Here is a 17,031-nt window from a genome sequence, read left to right on the forward strand (position 1 = left end):
TATGTGTTGATGTTGTTGAGCTAAGAAGTTCCTAAAACCTTCATATTTGTATGAGTTGATGGAGATGACTTGTTATTATGTTTTGTTGATCTCTTTAGCCATGTAACTATGTTGCTTAAGTCAATCTCCTTAAATGTCCTATTCTACTTGTGTTGTTGAGCTAAAGTCATAGAGTTGTGATGAGTCTTGAGGAGATATCATAAATGCTTACCTAAATGAGGCTTGATTGAGTAAATTGGAGGATAGAATTGACGAGTGGACGAGACCCTAAATGGAACTTGCCATTATAACTTAATTGAGTTGAAATGAGAATAGAATTGATGAGTTGGCAATGTCCCACATGAAACTAGCCGTGAGGGCTTGTTTGAGATGATTGGAGGGAGTCTTATGAGCATAGAGTCATGGGAGGAGTATCGAGCACTGAGGCGGGTGAGAGTATAGTCCATACTTGAACCCCAGAAACTACGCCGCCAACGTAGGTAGGGATGGAACCGTTAAAGTCGGATGATTCCCATGGAATCAAATCGTTAAAGTCGGATATTTCCCCCTTATTTGTCCTAAAATGATAGGACTTGACTAATCGATGGAATCCATGATTAGGGAGGCGTTCATACCCTGGCAAGGTATGGACGGACGTGGCAACAACGTCTGATTGTTGTACTAATACCAGCTCATAGGTGGTGCTTGTCGGATAAGAGAAACTCCTATTTAGGTCTTGATAGTGCTCCGAGTCAGTTAAGTTGAGTGGCTTATGCGTTAGTCCCATCTAAACTATTCTTGTTAGACTTAGGACACTTGAGTGAGTTGTCATGTATGTATGAGTTGAGACCCTGAGTTGATGTTGATGTTTCCTTGATGTTTGTTTCATCCGGCCATTTTACATACTCGTACATTCCATGTACTGACGCCATTTGGCCTGCATCATTTCATGATGCAGAGACAGGTACCAGAGATCATCAACCAGCGCACCGTTGATTATCTACGCATTTCCAGCTACGTGGTGAGTCCTTCTAGCTTCTGGAGGATCTTGAGATCCTTGCATAGTTTCATTTTGTCTTTGTATTTTGATTGTTGGTAGCCATGGTCTTGTCATTGGCACCTTCCAGGCTTTGGTAGAGGCTTCATAGACTAGAATGTGGGGAGGTTGAACTGTTATTTTGAGAAGTCCTATTATACTTATTTTGTTGAGTTAAACATGTTTGGCCTTCGGCCCCCATATTGTAAATAGCATGTTATAATTGAGCCTTCCTTTGAGCGTATAGGACCGAATGACGGAATGATTGAGTTAGGTGGTTCGCTTGGAGGTCAGAAATGACTTTCAAGTGCCTGTCACGTCTAGGGTACCCTTCCGGGGCGTGACAACACACTACAGATCCATTTAAAAGTGATGCTCTCAATAATATTTTATCCATATCCAGATTTCGAATTCAAAAACCAAAGGATTCATCAAATATCGATCATGCATATAACGTATATAAAGCATTAGTATGACACTAGCTAAAAAAGAAATGCATTTTAATTTTTTTTAGGCTGAATACATTTGCAGATACCTAAAGTTGACATAAAATTTTACTTAGATACCTCAATGAATTATGTATCAATTGAACACTCAACCTATTAAAAAATCGAAAAAGGGCCAAATTACCCTTGAACTTTAAAAAATAGTTTATCCATGCCCTTAGTTATACTTTAGGGCCAATTATACCGTTATCGTTATACTTTGGGCCAAATATGCCCTTGAGTATAACAGAGTGCCACGTGTCGGTCTCTTAGTGGCCAACTTATTTTCCCTCTTATTTTTTCATCCGGATCAAACAAATACAAATCCGACCCAATCAATTTAGTATCCGACCCATCAATAATATATCATACCCAAATAAACCTAAACCTAACCCATCAATAACGCTGCTCTCTCTCTCTAAAAAAAATGCATACCACCTCTTTCTATCGTCTTCAACCTCCATTTCAACCCAATTTTGGAATCTGGTTCATGTTTTTGTATACCTCTGAAGCGAAGATGGCCTCAGCACAGAATCTTTCACATCAGCCCCGATTCTCGCGGCTGATGAAAACTCGTTGTTCTTAACCTTACTAGTTCAATCAAACGGTAAAACATTTTCTTTATCAGAAATATTAGATTTTTCAGGTGCAACATTCTCTTTATTATCAGAAATAACTAGTTGGTTCTGAAGCAAATGGACACTCAATACTTCTCCACCATTGCTGCTGCTACGGTTTTATCCGAGCTCATTTAAGGGATTATCATAAAGGGAATTATTGAAGAACGAAGTGGGTTTGTAGTTTTCTTGAAGCCAGACATTTTTGAACACCTAATTTGAGGAAAAGAGCAGAACAACAGGTTATGAAGTATAGTAAATTGAGATGTGTAGAAACTGCAGACACTGTGTTAGCCGGTGATTGATGGACACAGAGTTGAGTTTTATGTGTTGAAGAAATCATTTATGGATGAATTCTTGGAATTTTTGAGCTACAAGTTTGATACATGATAATGTGATACATAAACTTTAAGTAGTAAAGTTTGATACATGAGAATATGATACATAAACTTTCATCTTATATTCGAGTTTGATACATGAGAATAGCTGATACATAAGTTGTAGATGTATCAGAAGCAGTAAGTTGGTACATATGTTGACTTGATACATAAGTTGTAGCTGATATATAGCTGATACATAAGTTGTAGCTGATATATAGCTGATACATAAGTTGTAGTTGGTACATATGTTGACTTAAATTTAGTCTATCAAATAGATATCAAATACACTCATTAATTATTTTTCATTGAGAATATTATTTTTATTGAGTATAATACACTCATTAATGGTGGATATTACGACTTGCGTGAGGAACACTATCAAAAATATGCTATAGAATTTTGATATTTCTAACTAATCTATCGCTAAAAGGCTCCTAATTATAGGAATAGCAATGGAGGCGAAGTAGGGCGGGATATGGCAGGGCAAAGGCTTCACAAGGGAAGGACATTGCTTAAATAGGGTGGGGCGGAGTAGGGCGGGTCAAAGCTTAAATTTTCAAAAATTTAAATAGGGTAAGCAGGAACAGGTTGTGTATTGGGCCTTTTGATCCATTTTTTCATTTCAACGTTGTTTATAGCTTTTTGAAACAAAAACACAGTTCCCTGTAGATGTGTTTTTTTCCCCAATCTATTGATATGTTTCTCATTTTTTAAGTTGTTACAAACTACGTAAAATAAATAAAGCTGAACAATAGGTTTTGTGAAATTTGCAAATAACATAATTTTAATTTTAAAATCTTAAATTTAGATTGAGCAAATTAATTTTCTGAAATTTAAACATGACAAGTATTTTGAATGGAAGGAATTTTTGAAATTTCCCCGGTATATCGAACACACCCTTCATAATAAAATTGAAAATTATTAGGCGTCACAAATTACATGTATAACACGTCTTCGATCTCATATATAACAATCTTATACTTTTTCTTATAAGTTTCCATCGTTCCATTTGATCTTATTATAATATTTACTATTTAGCTACGAATAATAAATGTGGAGCCACCATATATCGATGTCGCTCCTCCACCTTATTTTTATCGGATTTTTTTCCGATGAAACTCTGATTTTCTTTTTCTTTTTGTGGTGGTGATAGTGAAATAATAGTATGTCGGGTGTATGATGAATGTAATTTACTGTATTCATGTATATTACTATACATACATTAACATATATACATAAAATACAAGTGACATACAAGTGATATATCCTTGTATATCGTGTGTATGTGTCTTGTATTTCTTGCATAAGGCATTTTTATATCGCGTGCAGAGACGGAGCCATCTTACAGTCAGGGGGTTCATTCGGATCCTCTTCGACGAAAAATTATACTATTTATACATGATTAAAATAATTTTGTATGTATATATAGTAGATGTCGAACCCCCTTCGACTAGTTTTAGTCCATTTTTTTAGATTTTGAACCCCCTTTATTAAAAATTCTAACTTCGCCACTGAATTCACGTGTATCATCATACACATGACATACATGTGACACACAAGTAATTCATCGTATGTATGTTTGACATATGTCATTTGTCTGTGTATAGCTAGGTATGTATGTATACATAATATGTTTTGAAAAAAATAAAACTTTTGCTAGCATTTGAAAACTAAATAATCTTGTTATAATCTATTATCAGGGACATTAATAATGCTATTAAATTCAGGAAAACAAGTTCCTTTCATAAAATATTTTCCCAATATTTTTTTAGTGCAATAAAAAATAGAAAAACATTTTCCTCCACACGCTAGAAATCCAATTTTATTTTAATTCAATCATACATTTACCAACTTTTTAATACTTTTTCTTAATTTCCATCATTTCATTTGTTTTTTTTTATAATAATAGAACTTGGAATATGGTAAGTTTCTTTACTATATAGCCATGGAATGATAAAGGTGGAGTCACCATCAACATATTGTAGGAACCAACTAAAAACATGAAGGGTCCTAACATCATTTATTGATGTTCAATATGAAATAAGAAATATGCAAAATTGCTTTTGTCTTTAACGAAAGGGAAAACGAAAGAAAGGGTAATTAAGAAGGTGGAGAAACGTTAACACGAAAATGAAAGCAAGAAAACTAAATCATTTTATGCAACGACACTTTCAATAATTGCATCTTCTGTCTGAGTTTAAAGTGAGATAAAGTGTATTTGACTAGCGTAAAGGTTGTATTTGAGATACAACTTCGCTAAAAACTGTCTAAATCTTTCCTCTCTTCTCTCTTTTATTGAGACCAAATCGTTTCTTCTTTCAAAAGAGTTCCCCCCTCCCGCTATTACTACTACAAAGAGACTTTGTATTAAGACTTTCTCACTCTCTATATTTATATTTCACAATTTCAATTATAAGTACCATACATATATCTGATACACATGTACATTTGTGTATTTGTATTTTATACTCTTTTTATACAAATGTGTAGCATATATGTATCAATTTTTAGTATCATACATGTATCAGATGCACATGTGCATCTGAATTTTGGTTGATGATTAATACATATTTGTATTTGAGTATCTATGTTGCAATTTTGTATAGATACATACTTAGAAGAAGAAGAAGATGCAGTTATCCATATACGTATATACATATATTCAATAACAAATATGCACTAATACATTCATTAAATAACGAAAGATACATACATGTATCTATAAAAATAATTTTTTCATAATAATATCCTACCATGCCAATTAACAGAAGCACTATAGTCATTATGTTTATCATAATAACATGATAGCACCACTCTTATTATGATGAAACGTATTAAAATGTGTCTAAGATTTAATTGGAATCTATAATTGATTCAGTTGAATCATTAAAGTTTGTATACTTTAGCATTCTTTGTAACGTGGATAGTCAGTTTTGGATGTATAAGATCAGTTTCTATCAAGGAAGTGTTTTATTATATGTTGTTGGCCATAGAGGCTTCAAAACATCTATTTTTCTTCTTTTCTTAAAATAATAATAATTTATAATTGAATATACAAAGCAAATATTATGAAAGTTTCACCTCAAAGTCTAGTTAATTTACGTCTTTTCATGTAGAAGACACGAATTTAATTCCCGTAAGGGAAAGGTACTCATTCGCTAATGGATTGAGCAATATGTCTTTTACTATTATGCTGAAACATAAAATTGAGATAATCACGAAGAACGAGCTAGTGTTGAGTACTTGAGCTGTTGTAGCAATGATAATAGGTTTTGAATTTGATATTGTACTCTTTTTAAACAAAATTTACCCCAAGGCAAGGTACTAATTAAGATCCTAGATGATTTTTCTTTTACTCCCTTTGCCCTATATTATTTGTCTATTTTTATTTTTACACGGCCTTAAAAAAATCATAAATAAGAAAGGATAATTTTTACTAATTTACACCTGAAGAATTTTTTTTAGAACCTTACAAACTTGTTTGCAATTTCAAAAAAGAATTCATTATAAGGATTAATTCTAGGTTTTGTAAATTGACAAGTAATTTGGGATAACTATTTTTAATAATGTGGACAGCTAATATAGAAGGAAGGGAGTTGGAGGGCCAATACAAAATAAGGGAATAACTTATTTATGGAATGGATTTCGAGTCTAGGTCATAACTTGGAGGATATTATGATACGAAAATATACACTTATGGTTTGAGTCACGATTCTGAGTCAAGGGGGTTGATTTCCAAGTTAGGTTCCATGTGAGAGTCATGTCCCGAGTCAAGGTTGGGGTTGGATAGGGTCAAGGGTCGAAGTTCAAGTCTCGAGTCAGGATCCTGCTGACAGTTAAGGTTAGATTCCACATTTGGGTTGGAGTCGAGATCGAATCTCGAGTTGAGGTTGGGATCAGGATTGAGTTTTATAAATCATTGACACCCTTATTGGTTAGCGCCTTTTTTTTAAAATTCCCACGCGCTTGAGGTAAGTGGATTCATGTCAGTACATAAGATACAAAAAAAAATGAAAAAAAAAGCTTAGAAAGGTAATAAATTATTCGTAAAAATTGAGTCTATCAATGAAAATTCGGTCATAAATTGGGGATTACTTATGCTTTTCCCTATAATTAACATTCAAGTTAGTCAAATTCATAAACTCATACCTCTCCCCACGCCTCAATTTAAAAGAGTTTTTTCATGTATCCATATAATTGTATTCGATCATCAAGAAGCGTATAGAAATAAATGAGATTTTTCTCTTTTTAATTAAATGTTTAAATTCAAGTTTTAAAAGGGAAGAGATTACTAGCGGGATAATCAAAAGCTCTCCTTAGAAAAATACCGAAAATTTTGCAACAAAAAATCATCTCAATAGCATGTAACTAATCAAGAAGTCAAAAGTACCACTGCCTCCTCTCAATATTTGTGCGTCACTCTATTTTTTATTTGTCTGTCCAATATATATATATATTTTATAATTGAAAATAATATAACTTTTTAATTTTATTTGTCATTAATAAAATGATTTAAAGTCATACAAATATTAAAATTTGTTTTAAATCATAAATTTAAAATTTTTTTAATTTTTTTTTTATGTCAAGTTAAACAATGCTGGCATAAATTGAGACGGAAGGTAAGTAAAAATTTACTGATAGATGATGTTTAACCCGCCACTACATCATCTTCTTTACCTTTTACTATAAATTCTGTGCCTCTAACCATTTTCGTGACATTTAGAAAAGTGTGAGTTTAATTTTGTGAAAAATAATCAAGTATGAAAATAAATACTAAAAAAGTTTCAACATTCAACTAATTATTATTAACGTTGAGTTAGTCAAATTCATCCGTTAAAGATACTAAAATTGAAATTTATTAGCGTGAATGGAAGAAAGCTCATAACTCACACCTTTATTAAAAAAATGTTTAAAAGAGTTTTTTTTTTATATATTCGCATAATTGTATTCAACCATCAAAAAATATATTGAAATGAATGAGATTTCTCTATTCTTAATCAGATATTTTGAATTTCGTATATTATGAATGAACTAATAAATCAAAAGGGGATTAACAAAGCAAAAGCTCTCCCTAATCCATCTTTCAATTACCGAAAATTATGTAACAAAAAATCAAGAAACCAAAAGTGTTATTCCCTTCCTCCCAATTTATATAACATCTTCTTCTTCTTTTTTTCTTTGATTTGTCCAAAACAAACGTCAATATTCAATAATTAGAAATAACTTAACTTTTAAAAATTATTTATAGCCACACAAATATTAAGATTTATTTAAACTATAATTTTTTTTATTTATTAAACTTTGTGTTAAATCAAACAGTATCTTATTGGTCGATTGTGTTTAAACCTGAAAGGGGGTGGAAAACTAACCCCTCCTCTTCTCTAATTTCTACTATACTCTTTTAGAACCTTGTACTATAAATTTTGTGCCTCCAACCAAACATCCACACCAACATTTTTACTCTTCACCTTCTCTGTCTGTCTCTGTTTGACATTAAAGAAATGCATAACAAAAATCTTGTATCTTCCTGCATCTTACTTCTTCTTTTGTCCTCAATACCATCTTTCAATGTAAGTAGTTATGCTCATCTCTATTTCAGTTTCTTGAACTAATCTTCACTCTTTTGTCATAAATATTCTAACTTTATATATGTACTCGTGAAGTAATCTTGAAGAAAACTGCCACTTATTTGTTTCGACTACAAATATTAATTTGGGTTTGGTTTTTAAGTAAAACTATAGTCGGAAAAATCGAGTAGGTGCATATTTTTTAATTCTTTTGTGCAAAGTTATTTCAGTCAAACCATGCAACATAAGAATATATTTCCATCAACTTTCTTATGGTCGAGAGAGTCCAACTCATTAATTGTGTCAATGCAGGTTGTTGTAGCTGGAGATGGAGAATCTGGTAACCCATTTACCCCAAAAGGTTATCTGATTAGGTACTGGAAGAAACAAATCTCAAATGACTTACCAAAGCCATGGTTCCTTCTCAACAAGGCATCCCCATTGAATGCTGCACAATTTGTAACTTACACTAAACTTGTTGCAGATCAAAATGCACTCACCACACAGCTTCACTCTTTTTGCTCTTCAGCAAATCTCATGTGTGCACCAGATTTGTCACCAAGTCTTGAAAAACACAGCGGAGATATCCACTTTGCCACTTATGGTGAAAAGAACTTTACCAATTACGGCACCAACGAACCTGGAGTTGGAGTTAACTCATTCAAGAACTATTCCGAGGAAGGAGGTGCAAATTCTTTCAGGCGATACGGTAGAGATTCCCCCCGTGATAATCAATTTGATAACTATGCCCCTGATGGGAATCTAGTTGATCAAAATTTCAACAGCTATAGCACAAATACTCCTGGGAGTTCTGGCCAATTCACAAATTACGGCCCGAATACCAATATCCCCACTCTGGGGTTCAATTCCTATTCCGACAATGGTGCCGGTTCGGACCAAAAATTCACAAATTACGGCAAAAAGACCAATGTTCCTGATATGCACTTCACTTCCTATTCCGATCACGGAACGGGTGGGGGACATGAATTCAAATCCTACGCAGACGACGGAAATGCTGGTGAACAATCTTTCAAAAACTATGGCAAAGATGGGAATGGAGCTGATAGTAAATTCACCACCTATGGAAACAACACTAATGTTGATGGCTCAACATTTAAAAACTATGGTGAGACAGCAAATGGACAGAGCCAAAAGTTTACATCTTATGGTTTCAACGGCAATAATCCTCAACACAATTTCCAAAATTATGGCGTTGGGGGTAATGGTCCATCTGAGACTTTTACTAGCTACAGAGATGAATCAAATGTTGGTGATGACACGTTCACTACCTATGTTAAGGATGCAAATGCTGGTGAAGCAAATTTCACCAACTATGGTCAATCTTTCAATGAAGGTACTGATGTATTCATTACATATGGCAAAGGGGGCAATGTCCCACATATTAATTTCAAGACTTATGGAGTTAACAACACATTCAAAGATTATGTCAGAGACACTGCCACATTTTCCAATTACCAAAACAAAACTTCCCAAGTTTCGGCTTCGTTCACCCGTGGCAAAAAGGTGAATAACCGGTGGGTTGAGCCTGGAAAGTTTTTCCGGGAGAAGATGTTGAAGAGTGGTACAATCATGCCTATGCCAGATATAAAGGATAAAATGCCTAAAAGGTCGTTTTTGCCCCGAGTGATTGCTTCGAAATTGCCCTTTTCTACCTCAAAGATAGCTGAGCTGAAGAAAATCTTCCATGCCGCCAATGATTCAAAGGTGGCAAAGATGATCGGCGATGCTCTGAGTGAGTGTGAAAGAGCACCGAGTGCCGGCGAGACAAAACAGTGTGCTAACTCAGCTGAAGATATGATCGATTTCGCAATTTCAGTGTTGGGCCGGAACGTTGTCGTTCGAACGACTGAAAACACAAAAGGGTCAAATGGTAATATCATGATAGGATCAGTCAAAGGAATCAACGGTGGAAAGGTCACCAAGTCAGTGTCGTGTCATCAGACGTTGTATCCTAGCTTACTGTATTACTGTCATTCGGTTCCTAAAGTCCGGGTCTACCAAGCGGATATTTTGGACCCGAATTCAAAGGACAAGATCAACCATGGTGTTGCCATTTGCCACGTAGATACTTCTTCATGGGGACCCACTCACGGAGCCTTCATTGCACTCGGGTCGGGACCCGGGAAAATTGAGGTTTGCCACTGGATATTTGAAAACGACATGACTTGGACAACTGCTGATTGAGCCAGGGGTAAAAAGGGATTTTAAATTTTTAATAAATATTTATATTTTCTATTTCGGGTGGGTTTAACCGAATAATGTGTTACAACTTGTTAATTTAGATTTGTTACGTAACCATTCTATTGTTGTCTCTCTATATTTGGATTTTGCACTCTTTATAAGAATAAATAAATAAAATAAATAACATGCATATTTTATTGTAATATACATATTAATATGATGTGATATTATTCATTTTAAGTTCAACCTACACGGTTTTTAAAAAAATAGATCACACCATGATGTATATAATCAAGAACAAGAGAGTATTTCTTAATTAATCCTAAGCAACCAACTTATATATATAAACACACACTAGTAAACCTCTTTCAATTGCATTGGCATTCATTTTGATGACATTTAGAAAAGTGTGAGTTTTGTGAAAGTTAATCAACAAATATGAAAATAAATACTGATAAGTTTCAACATTCATCTAATTATCATTAACTTTCGATTTAATCAAATTCATACTTAAAAGATACTAAAATTCAAAACTACAGCCGTTAATGAAAGAAAATATTTAGATTACGGTCACATAAATATAAATATTTTTTTAGATCACAAATTTTAAAACTATTCTTTTTCTTAAAATATATTTATGTCAACTCAAACATTGTTACACAAATTGAGACAAAGCGAGTAAAAATTAATGGTAGATAATGTTTAAACTTCAAAGTGGCAAGAACTAACCCCACACTCCATCTTCCCTACTTTCAACTATACTCTTTTAGAACCTTGAACTATAATTTTTTTGCCACTGGATCTTTGAAAATGACATGACTTGGGCAACTGCAGATTGAGTCGAGGGGTAAAAAGGGATTTTGATAAATATTCAAATTTATAATACATTTTAAATATATTTTTAATACATAGGCTAGAATAATTTATAAAACTCATATAATACAAGTTTTAATCATGAATTATATATTTATCACACTTTAATACGCTTATAATACATTGTGTCAATTTCTTATCAAACAAGTATAATATATTTTAAAGCACTTGTAATACATTTATATTGCATGCATAATTCACTTTTAATATATGACAGATACATCGTAATATTGTTATGTATTTCTATAGATGGTAATAAATAAAAAGTATCGATAAAATCAGTAATTATTTATTAAAAGGTGTTCTCCCTAGTAATTTTTTCTACATAAATATACTATATTAAGAAAATATTTATCATTTATAGCAATAACACATTTTTTTTGCTGGACACTTATAATATATTTATAATACAATTTTAATACATATTACCGAAAATCATTTATAAAATACATATAATATACATTTTATTCATAGATAGTACATTTATCACACACTTTAATACACTTATAATACATGTCAATTTTTTATCAAAAAAAATATAATATATTTTAAACCACTTATAATACAACATAATTCATTTAATGACAAATTTATCATAATATTGCTATGAATAATAATAAATAAAAATATCACTAAAATTAATAATTATTTATTAAAAAATATTCACCCAATTTTTGTGCACATATCAAATATTAAACTGATAAAAACAAATATTACACTTGATCTTACTTAAAAGGCCGAGGAAGGTGTGATTTATTATGAATATAAGCCTTGATTTTTATAGCATCTCTTGGCTATCTACGCATTAGCTATTTCTGATATGGGATGAATATACTAATACAAAAACAATCCCATTTGCTTTCTCTAAAGTGTAAAGCCTTTAGTTCTTATGTATCAGATTCTGCCTAGCATGAAAATGAACGCATGATCAGTGAATGATTCGAGTATTACTTGGCTGCTAAATGGTATCAGAATTTGCTATACAAATTAGATATTTTGGGATGCTATATTTCACTTCAGTGTAATTACGCGGATTTCTAAAAAATTCTATAACTGAGCTTGGCATATCTGGCATTTAAGCTTAGCGTGAGTATGTTTTATTGTTTTCCTAGTTATATTTAGTGCGTTGGAGCAGGAGAAATTCTTTGTTCTTGGGCTGGCGTGAAGCTCTCGAGAGCTAGTGGCGCACGGTTCGAAATTCAGTGAATAGTGAATTTGCTCATATATCTTTCTCCACTCAACTACCAGACATTTGTATGCAATAGTGTTTAAACATGTGATATGAGATTAATCTACAGATCACATGTTGCACTCTTATCACTTAGACCAATGTCCCGGGGGCATGTGGCTATTATGAAGCTGATTATAGATTGCTAAATGAAACCATGATGATTTTTGCTTCCTAAATCATGAGGAACATTTTCAAACTTTTTCTGGTTTTACTTCTATGAGGTTTACACTACTAGCCAATAGTTGCCTCCAATGCAAATAGTATGTGTATTTGTGTTGGTCATAGCTATAATGATAGTTAACAACCCATTAGTAAAGCCTATTTAATTTGTCTATGTAATGAACGCTTGAGAATACGTGAAAAAATTTAAATTTGTTTTAAATGACTGCATACGAACTAAGCATAGAGAAAACGAACTAATTAGTATCTTGTCAAATTTATAGGAAGATAAGTATGTTCAAAGAAATAATTGTTATCTGATTCAATTACCGTATTGTCATGAATATCCAGATATTTGGACTTATGAACCAAAAATTGGCACGCCTTATTGTTTATAGCATATTCAATGAAAACACAGGTCACAGTCTTATGTCCTATTTTGACCTTATTAGGTGTAGGAACTTGGAATTTGGCTAGATACCCCACACTTGGAAATATTTTAAGTTGGTTTTCTTCCTTTTCATTTCTCATATGGAATAGACTATATCTTGTTGTGGGGCACTCTATTGAGTATTTGATTTTCTATAAAGATATCCCCCCCCCCCCCCCAGAAATTTTGTGGTAAACCTAAACTTATAAGTAAGATATTCATCATTTCCTTCAAGGTTCGGTTTTTTTCTTTCCGCAATTCCATTAGATTGAGGTGAGTATGGTGCAGTAGTTTGATGGATGATTCCATTTTCCAAACATATTTCTGCAAAAGGAGATTCATACTCTCCACTTCTATCACTTCTTATCATTTTTTTTACTCAACTGATTTTCAACTTCAATTTTGTTTTGCCTTAATACTTCTATTTCTTCATCCTTACTATTTAGCAAATAGACATAACAGTATCTAGAGAAATCATCTTGGGTTGACCTCATATCACAAATGTCAGTGTGAATCAACTCTAAGGGATTGAAATTCCTTTGAACAAATTTATAAGGATACTTAACATACTTAGATTCTACACAAACTTGATATTTTCATTTATTATACTCAAAATTAGGCAACACATTTAAGTTGATCAATTTTCGCAAGATTTTATAATTAACATGTTCTAAACGTTCATGCCAAAATAATTTGACTCAAGCAAGTGAGAAGAAATTGAATTTTTATTCATATCAACAACAATTACATTAAGTTTGAAAAGACCCTTAGTGCTTTGCTAACTACAATCTTATTAGAAACAAAAGCACGTTTGAATTCGTTCTGACAAGGAGTGATATGGAGATCAAGTTCTTTCGCAATTTAGGAACATGAAGAACCTTGTTTAAAGTCACTATCTTGTTCAAAGTCATCTTCAAGCCATCTTGTTTACTCCTTCAATCTTTGCAGTAGCAGCGTTACTCATAAAAATGGTCTCATCAGATTCAGATGCAACATAAGAAGTAAATAGTTCCTTATTAGAGCACACATATTCGGTAGCACCGGAGTCTATCAACCATTCCTTTGGATTTCCAATCCAGTTACATTCTGAAAGCATGGCACATAACATTTCCACTTCTTCTTCATTTTGCTATATTTGCTTGGCCCTTCTTTTTCTACTTTCTTGGAGCACGACATTCAACAAACATATGTACAGCCTTACCACAGTTGTAACAATTTTCCTTAAATTTCTTCTTAGTTGGGAGATTTTTTGGATCAGAAGCCTTCTTTCTTTTCTTCCAATTTGTTAGAGCAATTTTAATAATATTGGTTTCCATAATTGCTGGTTTACCTTTTGCCTTTTTTTCTTTGGATCTATTGCTCTCTTCAATTCTGGGATGAATAATAAGATTGTCTAGAGTCATCTCTTTCCGTTTGTGTTTCAAATAGTTTTTGAAGTCCCTTCACTGTTGATGCAACTTTTCAACGAAGGCTGCTACTGGAAAAGTTTCATTGATGACCATCTCTTCAATAATAATAAAATTATTATTAATACCACAACCAATAGTTTGAAGAAAAATATTGACATGGGTCATATATTTGGCGAGGAGATCGTGCACTTGAGACATTACTGTCTTATTGTCTACCATTTTGAACTCTAGAAATTTGATTGCCACAAATTTCTTAAATTTCGTATCCTTTGTCTTATATTTCTTCTCCAATGCACCCCACAACTCTTTTGAAAATTTACACGCGGTAGACATTATATAAATAGTTTTCCAGACCACTTAGGATATAATTCTTGCGTAGAAAGTCAGAATGATGCCATTTTTCTGTTACAAGAAAGCCCTCGCTATCGGAGTTTCGTGTGATAATGTAACACCCCAAAATTTTTTATCAAGATCCGAACCATTTTTCATATGCGTATTGGCTCGAACTCATTGAATTCTAATTGTATATATGTGTTAGGATCAATTACTAAGTATTTAAAGTGTATTAGATGTGGTTTATAGTCATAAGGGATCTCTAACATCAAGCCTAGTACAAAGAATTTCTATCGGCTAAATTTTTGTATGAGTCCGTATAAGGGTTAAATTCAAACGACCATATTTTCTAGAATATAACTAATTAGGTGGCACATGATCTATCAAATGAAAGGTCTTTGAGTCTTATTTCCAACGCCACCAAGATTACATTTCTTGGAATTCAGAGTAAAAGGTTATGTCGAGTTAACAAGAAGAGTACGTGACCAGTCCGCGTCGCGGACTTGGCCAATTTTGGACAAAAATGAACTATGGGGGAACAACTCCGCGATGCGGACTTATTCTACCCTAGTTAAAATTTCTTGTAATGACCCGTTAGGTCATTTTGAGAACGAGTCCTTCTCCTTTCATACGAGATCCTTCCCGTAAAATTTTAATGGGTTATTTGGACTATTCGGTAATTTTGGTTAATTAGTTGAGGGATAATTTTAGAGAATTAATTTAACTGATGGGCTAAAGTGTTAATTTATTTAATACTTATACCACTTTTCTTATATTTAATAAAATATGTTAGTAGGGTTTGTCACTTTTAGTAGATGATTAATTTAGAAAAGAAAAAGAAGAAAATAAATAATAATAAAAGAAAAATAAATAAAATAATATATATATATATAATCTGATGGCATTAAGCCATCAGATGAGCGACGGCGACGAAAACAAAAAAAACCGGAGAAAAAAAATACGGAGGAAGAAAGAAAAGAAAGGGGAAAAGAAAAATAAAGGAGAAGAGAAACATAAGGATTTTCATTCCAAAGCGTCAAGGTAATTATTCTCATCATTTCCATTAAATTTTCATGTGATTATGAACATATATTTAGGGTATATTGGTGGAGAAACAATGTTGAATTAAGAAAATATGATCTTAGGTGTCACGCCCCGAGAGGGTACCCTAGGCGTGGCCGGCACTCAGAAACCATTTCTGGCTTCCGAGAGAACTACTTGGTCTCATTTCTTATTTATTCATCAGCGGAAGATTTAAGAATACTAATGTGGGCTTGTCATAATCAAAGGAAAAATAGATAATTCTTATAAGAAGTAGTTTCTAAGGAGAACTACTCCGATTACATCATCCGACTCTGTCTATGAAGCCTCTAATACTCTTAGATGGTGCCAATGACATATCCATGGCTACCTCAAAAGAAACATCACACTCAACAATAATAAAAGGATAAGGAGTTCCTTCGAATACAAGAAGGACTCACCAAATAGCTGAAAAGAAATGATCTTCAACGATGCGCCTGTTGAGGATCTCTAACACATGTATCTGCATCATAAAACGATGCAGGTCGAATGACGTCAGTACGTGGAATGTACGAGTATGTAAAATGGCAGGAAGGTAAGGACAGATATCAAGAAACTCCTCTCAAGAAAACTCAGCTCAGAACTCAACATCATCTCAACATCAATATGTAATGCAAGTTTAAAATATAATAATAAAAATAATAGTAATAAGCAATGCTTACTCAGTTGGGAGTTTCTCTAACCGACAGCCATCACTTATGAGCTAGCAATGATACAACGAAGCGATGTCGTTGCCACATCCATCCAATACCTTGCCAGGGTAAAGGACATCACCATCTTGGATCCACTCATCAAAGTCCTCTTTTTGGGACTTAAGAGGCATAGCCTCCATCCTACGCTGGCTACGTAGTTCTGGGGTTTGAGTCAATTAAACTCTTACCCAACTCGGTGCTCAATACTACTCCCAAAATATGTGCTCATATTAAACTCATCATCTAGTCTCATTGGACTTTAATTTAAATCATCAAACTCATCTCATTTCATGTTCATCAATCATTATACTTCCAAAAACATCATTTACATCTTATCAACACATCTTGCTCAAAATATCATTTTCTCAAATTCATTCAAATTCAACTCTTTTACTCTTTCAAAACTCAATAAAATACATATATAGTATTAATTCATATAACTCTCTTTTTATCAATAAAAATAATAAAAAAGCCAACATCTTTACTCAAAACATGTGTAAAAATATTCATGAAAATCAAATCAATTAGGATTCATGGGAAAGTAGCCATGAACAATAA

At 33.0% G+C, this 17,031-nt stretch overlaps 1 protein-coding gene across 1 annotated transcript; it reads left to right on the plus strand.

Moving 5' to 3' along the window:
- Window positions 1-7,833: 7,833 nt before the first annotated feature.
- On the plus strand, window positions 7,834-10,456 carry LOC129880337 (polygalacturonase-1 non-catalytic subunit beta-like). Its single transcript, XM_055954327.1, has 2 exons — window positions 7,834-8,067; window positions 8,377-10,456. The coding sequence occupies exons 1-2, from the start codon at window positions 7,999-8,001 to the stop codon at window positions 10,267-10,269; spliced, it is 1,962 nt and encodes a 653-aa protein (XP_055810302.1). The 5' UTR covers window positions 7,834-7,998; the 3' UTR covers window positions 10,270-10,456.
- The last annotated feature ends 6,575 nt before the right edge of the window (window positions 10,457-17,031 follow it).

Source organism: Solanum dulcamara, chromosome 2 (assembly GCF_947179165.1).
Source record: "Solanum dulcamara chromosome 2, daSolDulc1.2, whole genome shotgun sequence".
Taxonomy (NCBI): domain Eukaryota; kingdom Viridiplantae; phylum Streptophyta; class Magnoliopsida; order Solanales; family Solanaceae; genus Solanum; species Solanum dulcamara.

Bases quoted from the DNA above. Each gene is read 5' to 3' on its own strand.
- LOC129880337 (XM_055954327.1), top strand. From the start codon at position 7,999: ATGCATAACAAAAATCTTGTATCTTCCTGCATCTTACTTCTTCTTTTG. The intron at 8,068-8,376 runs GTAAGTAGTTAT...GTGTCAATGCAG, and splicing joins CCTCAATACCATCTTTCAAT to GTTGTTGTAGCTGGAGATGG.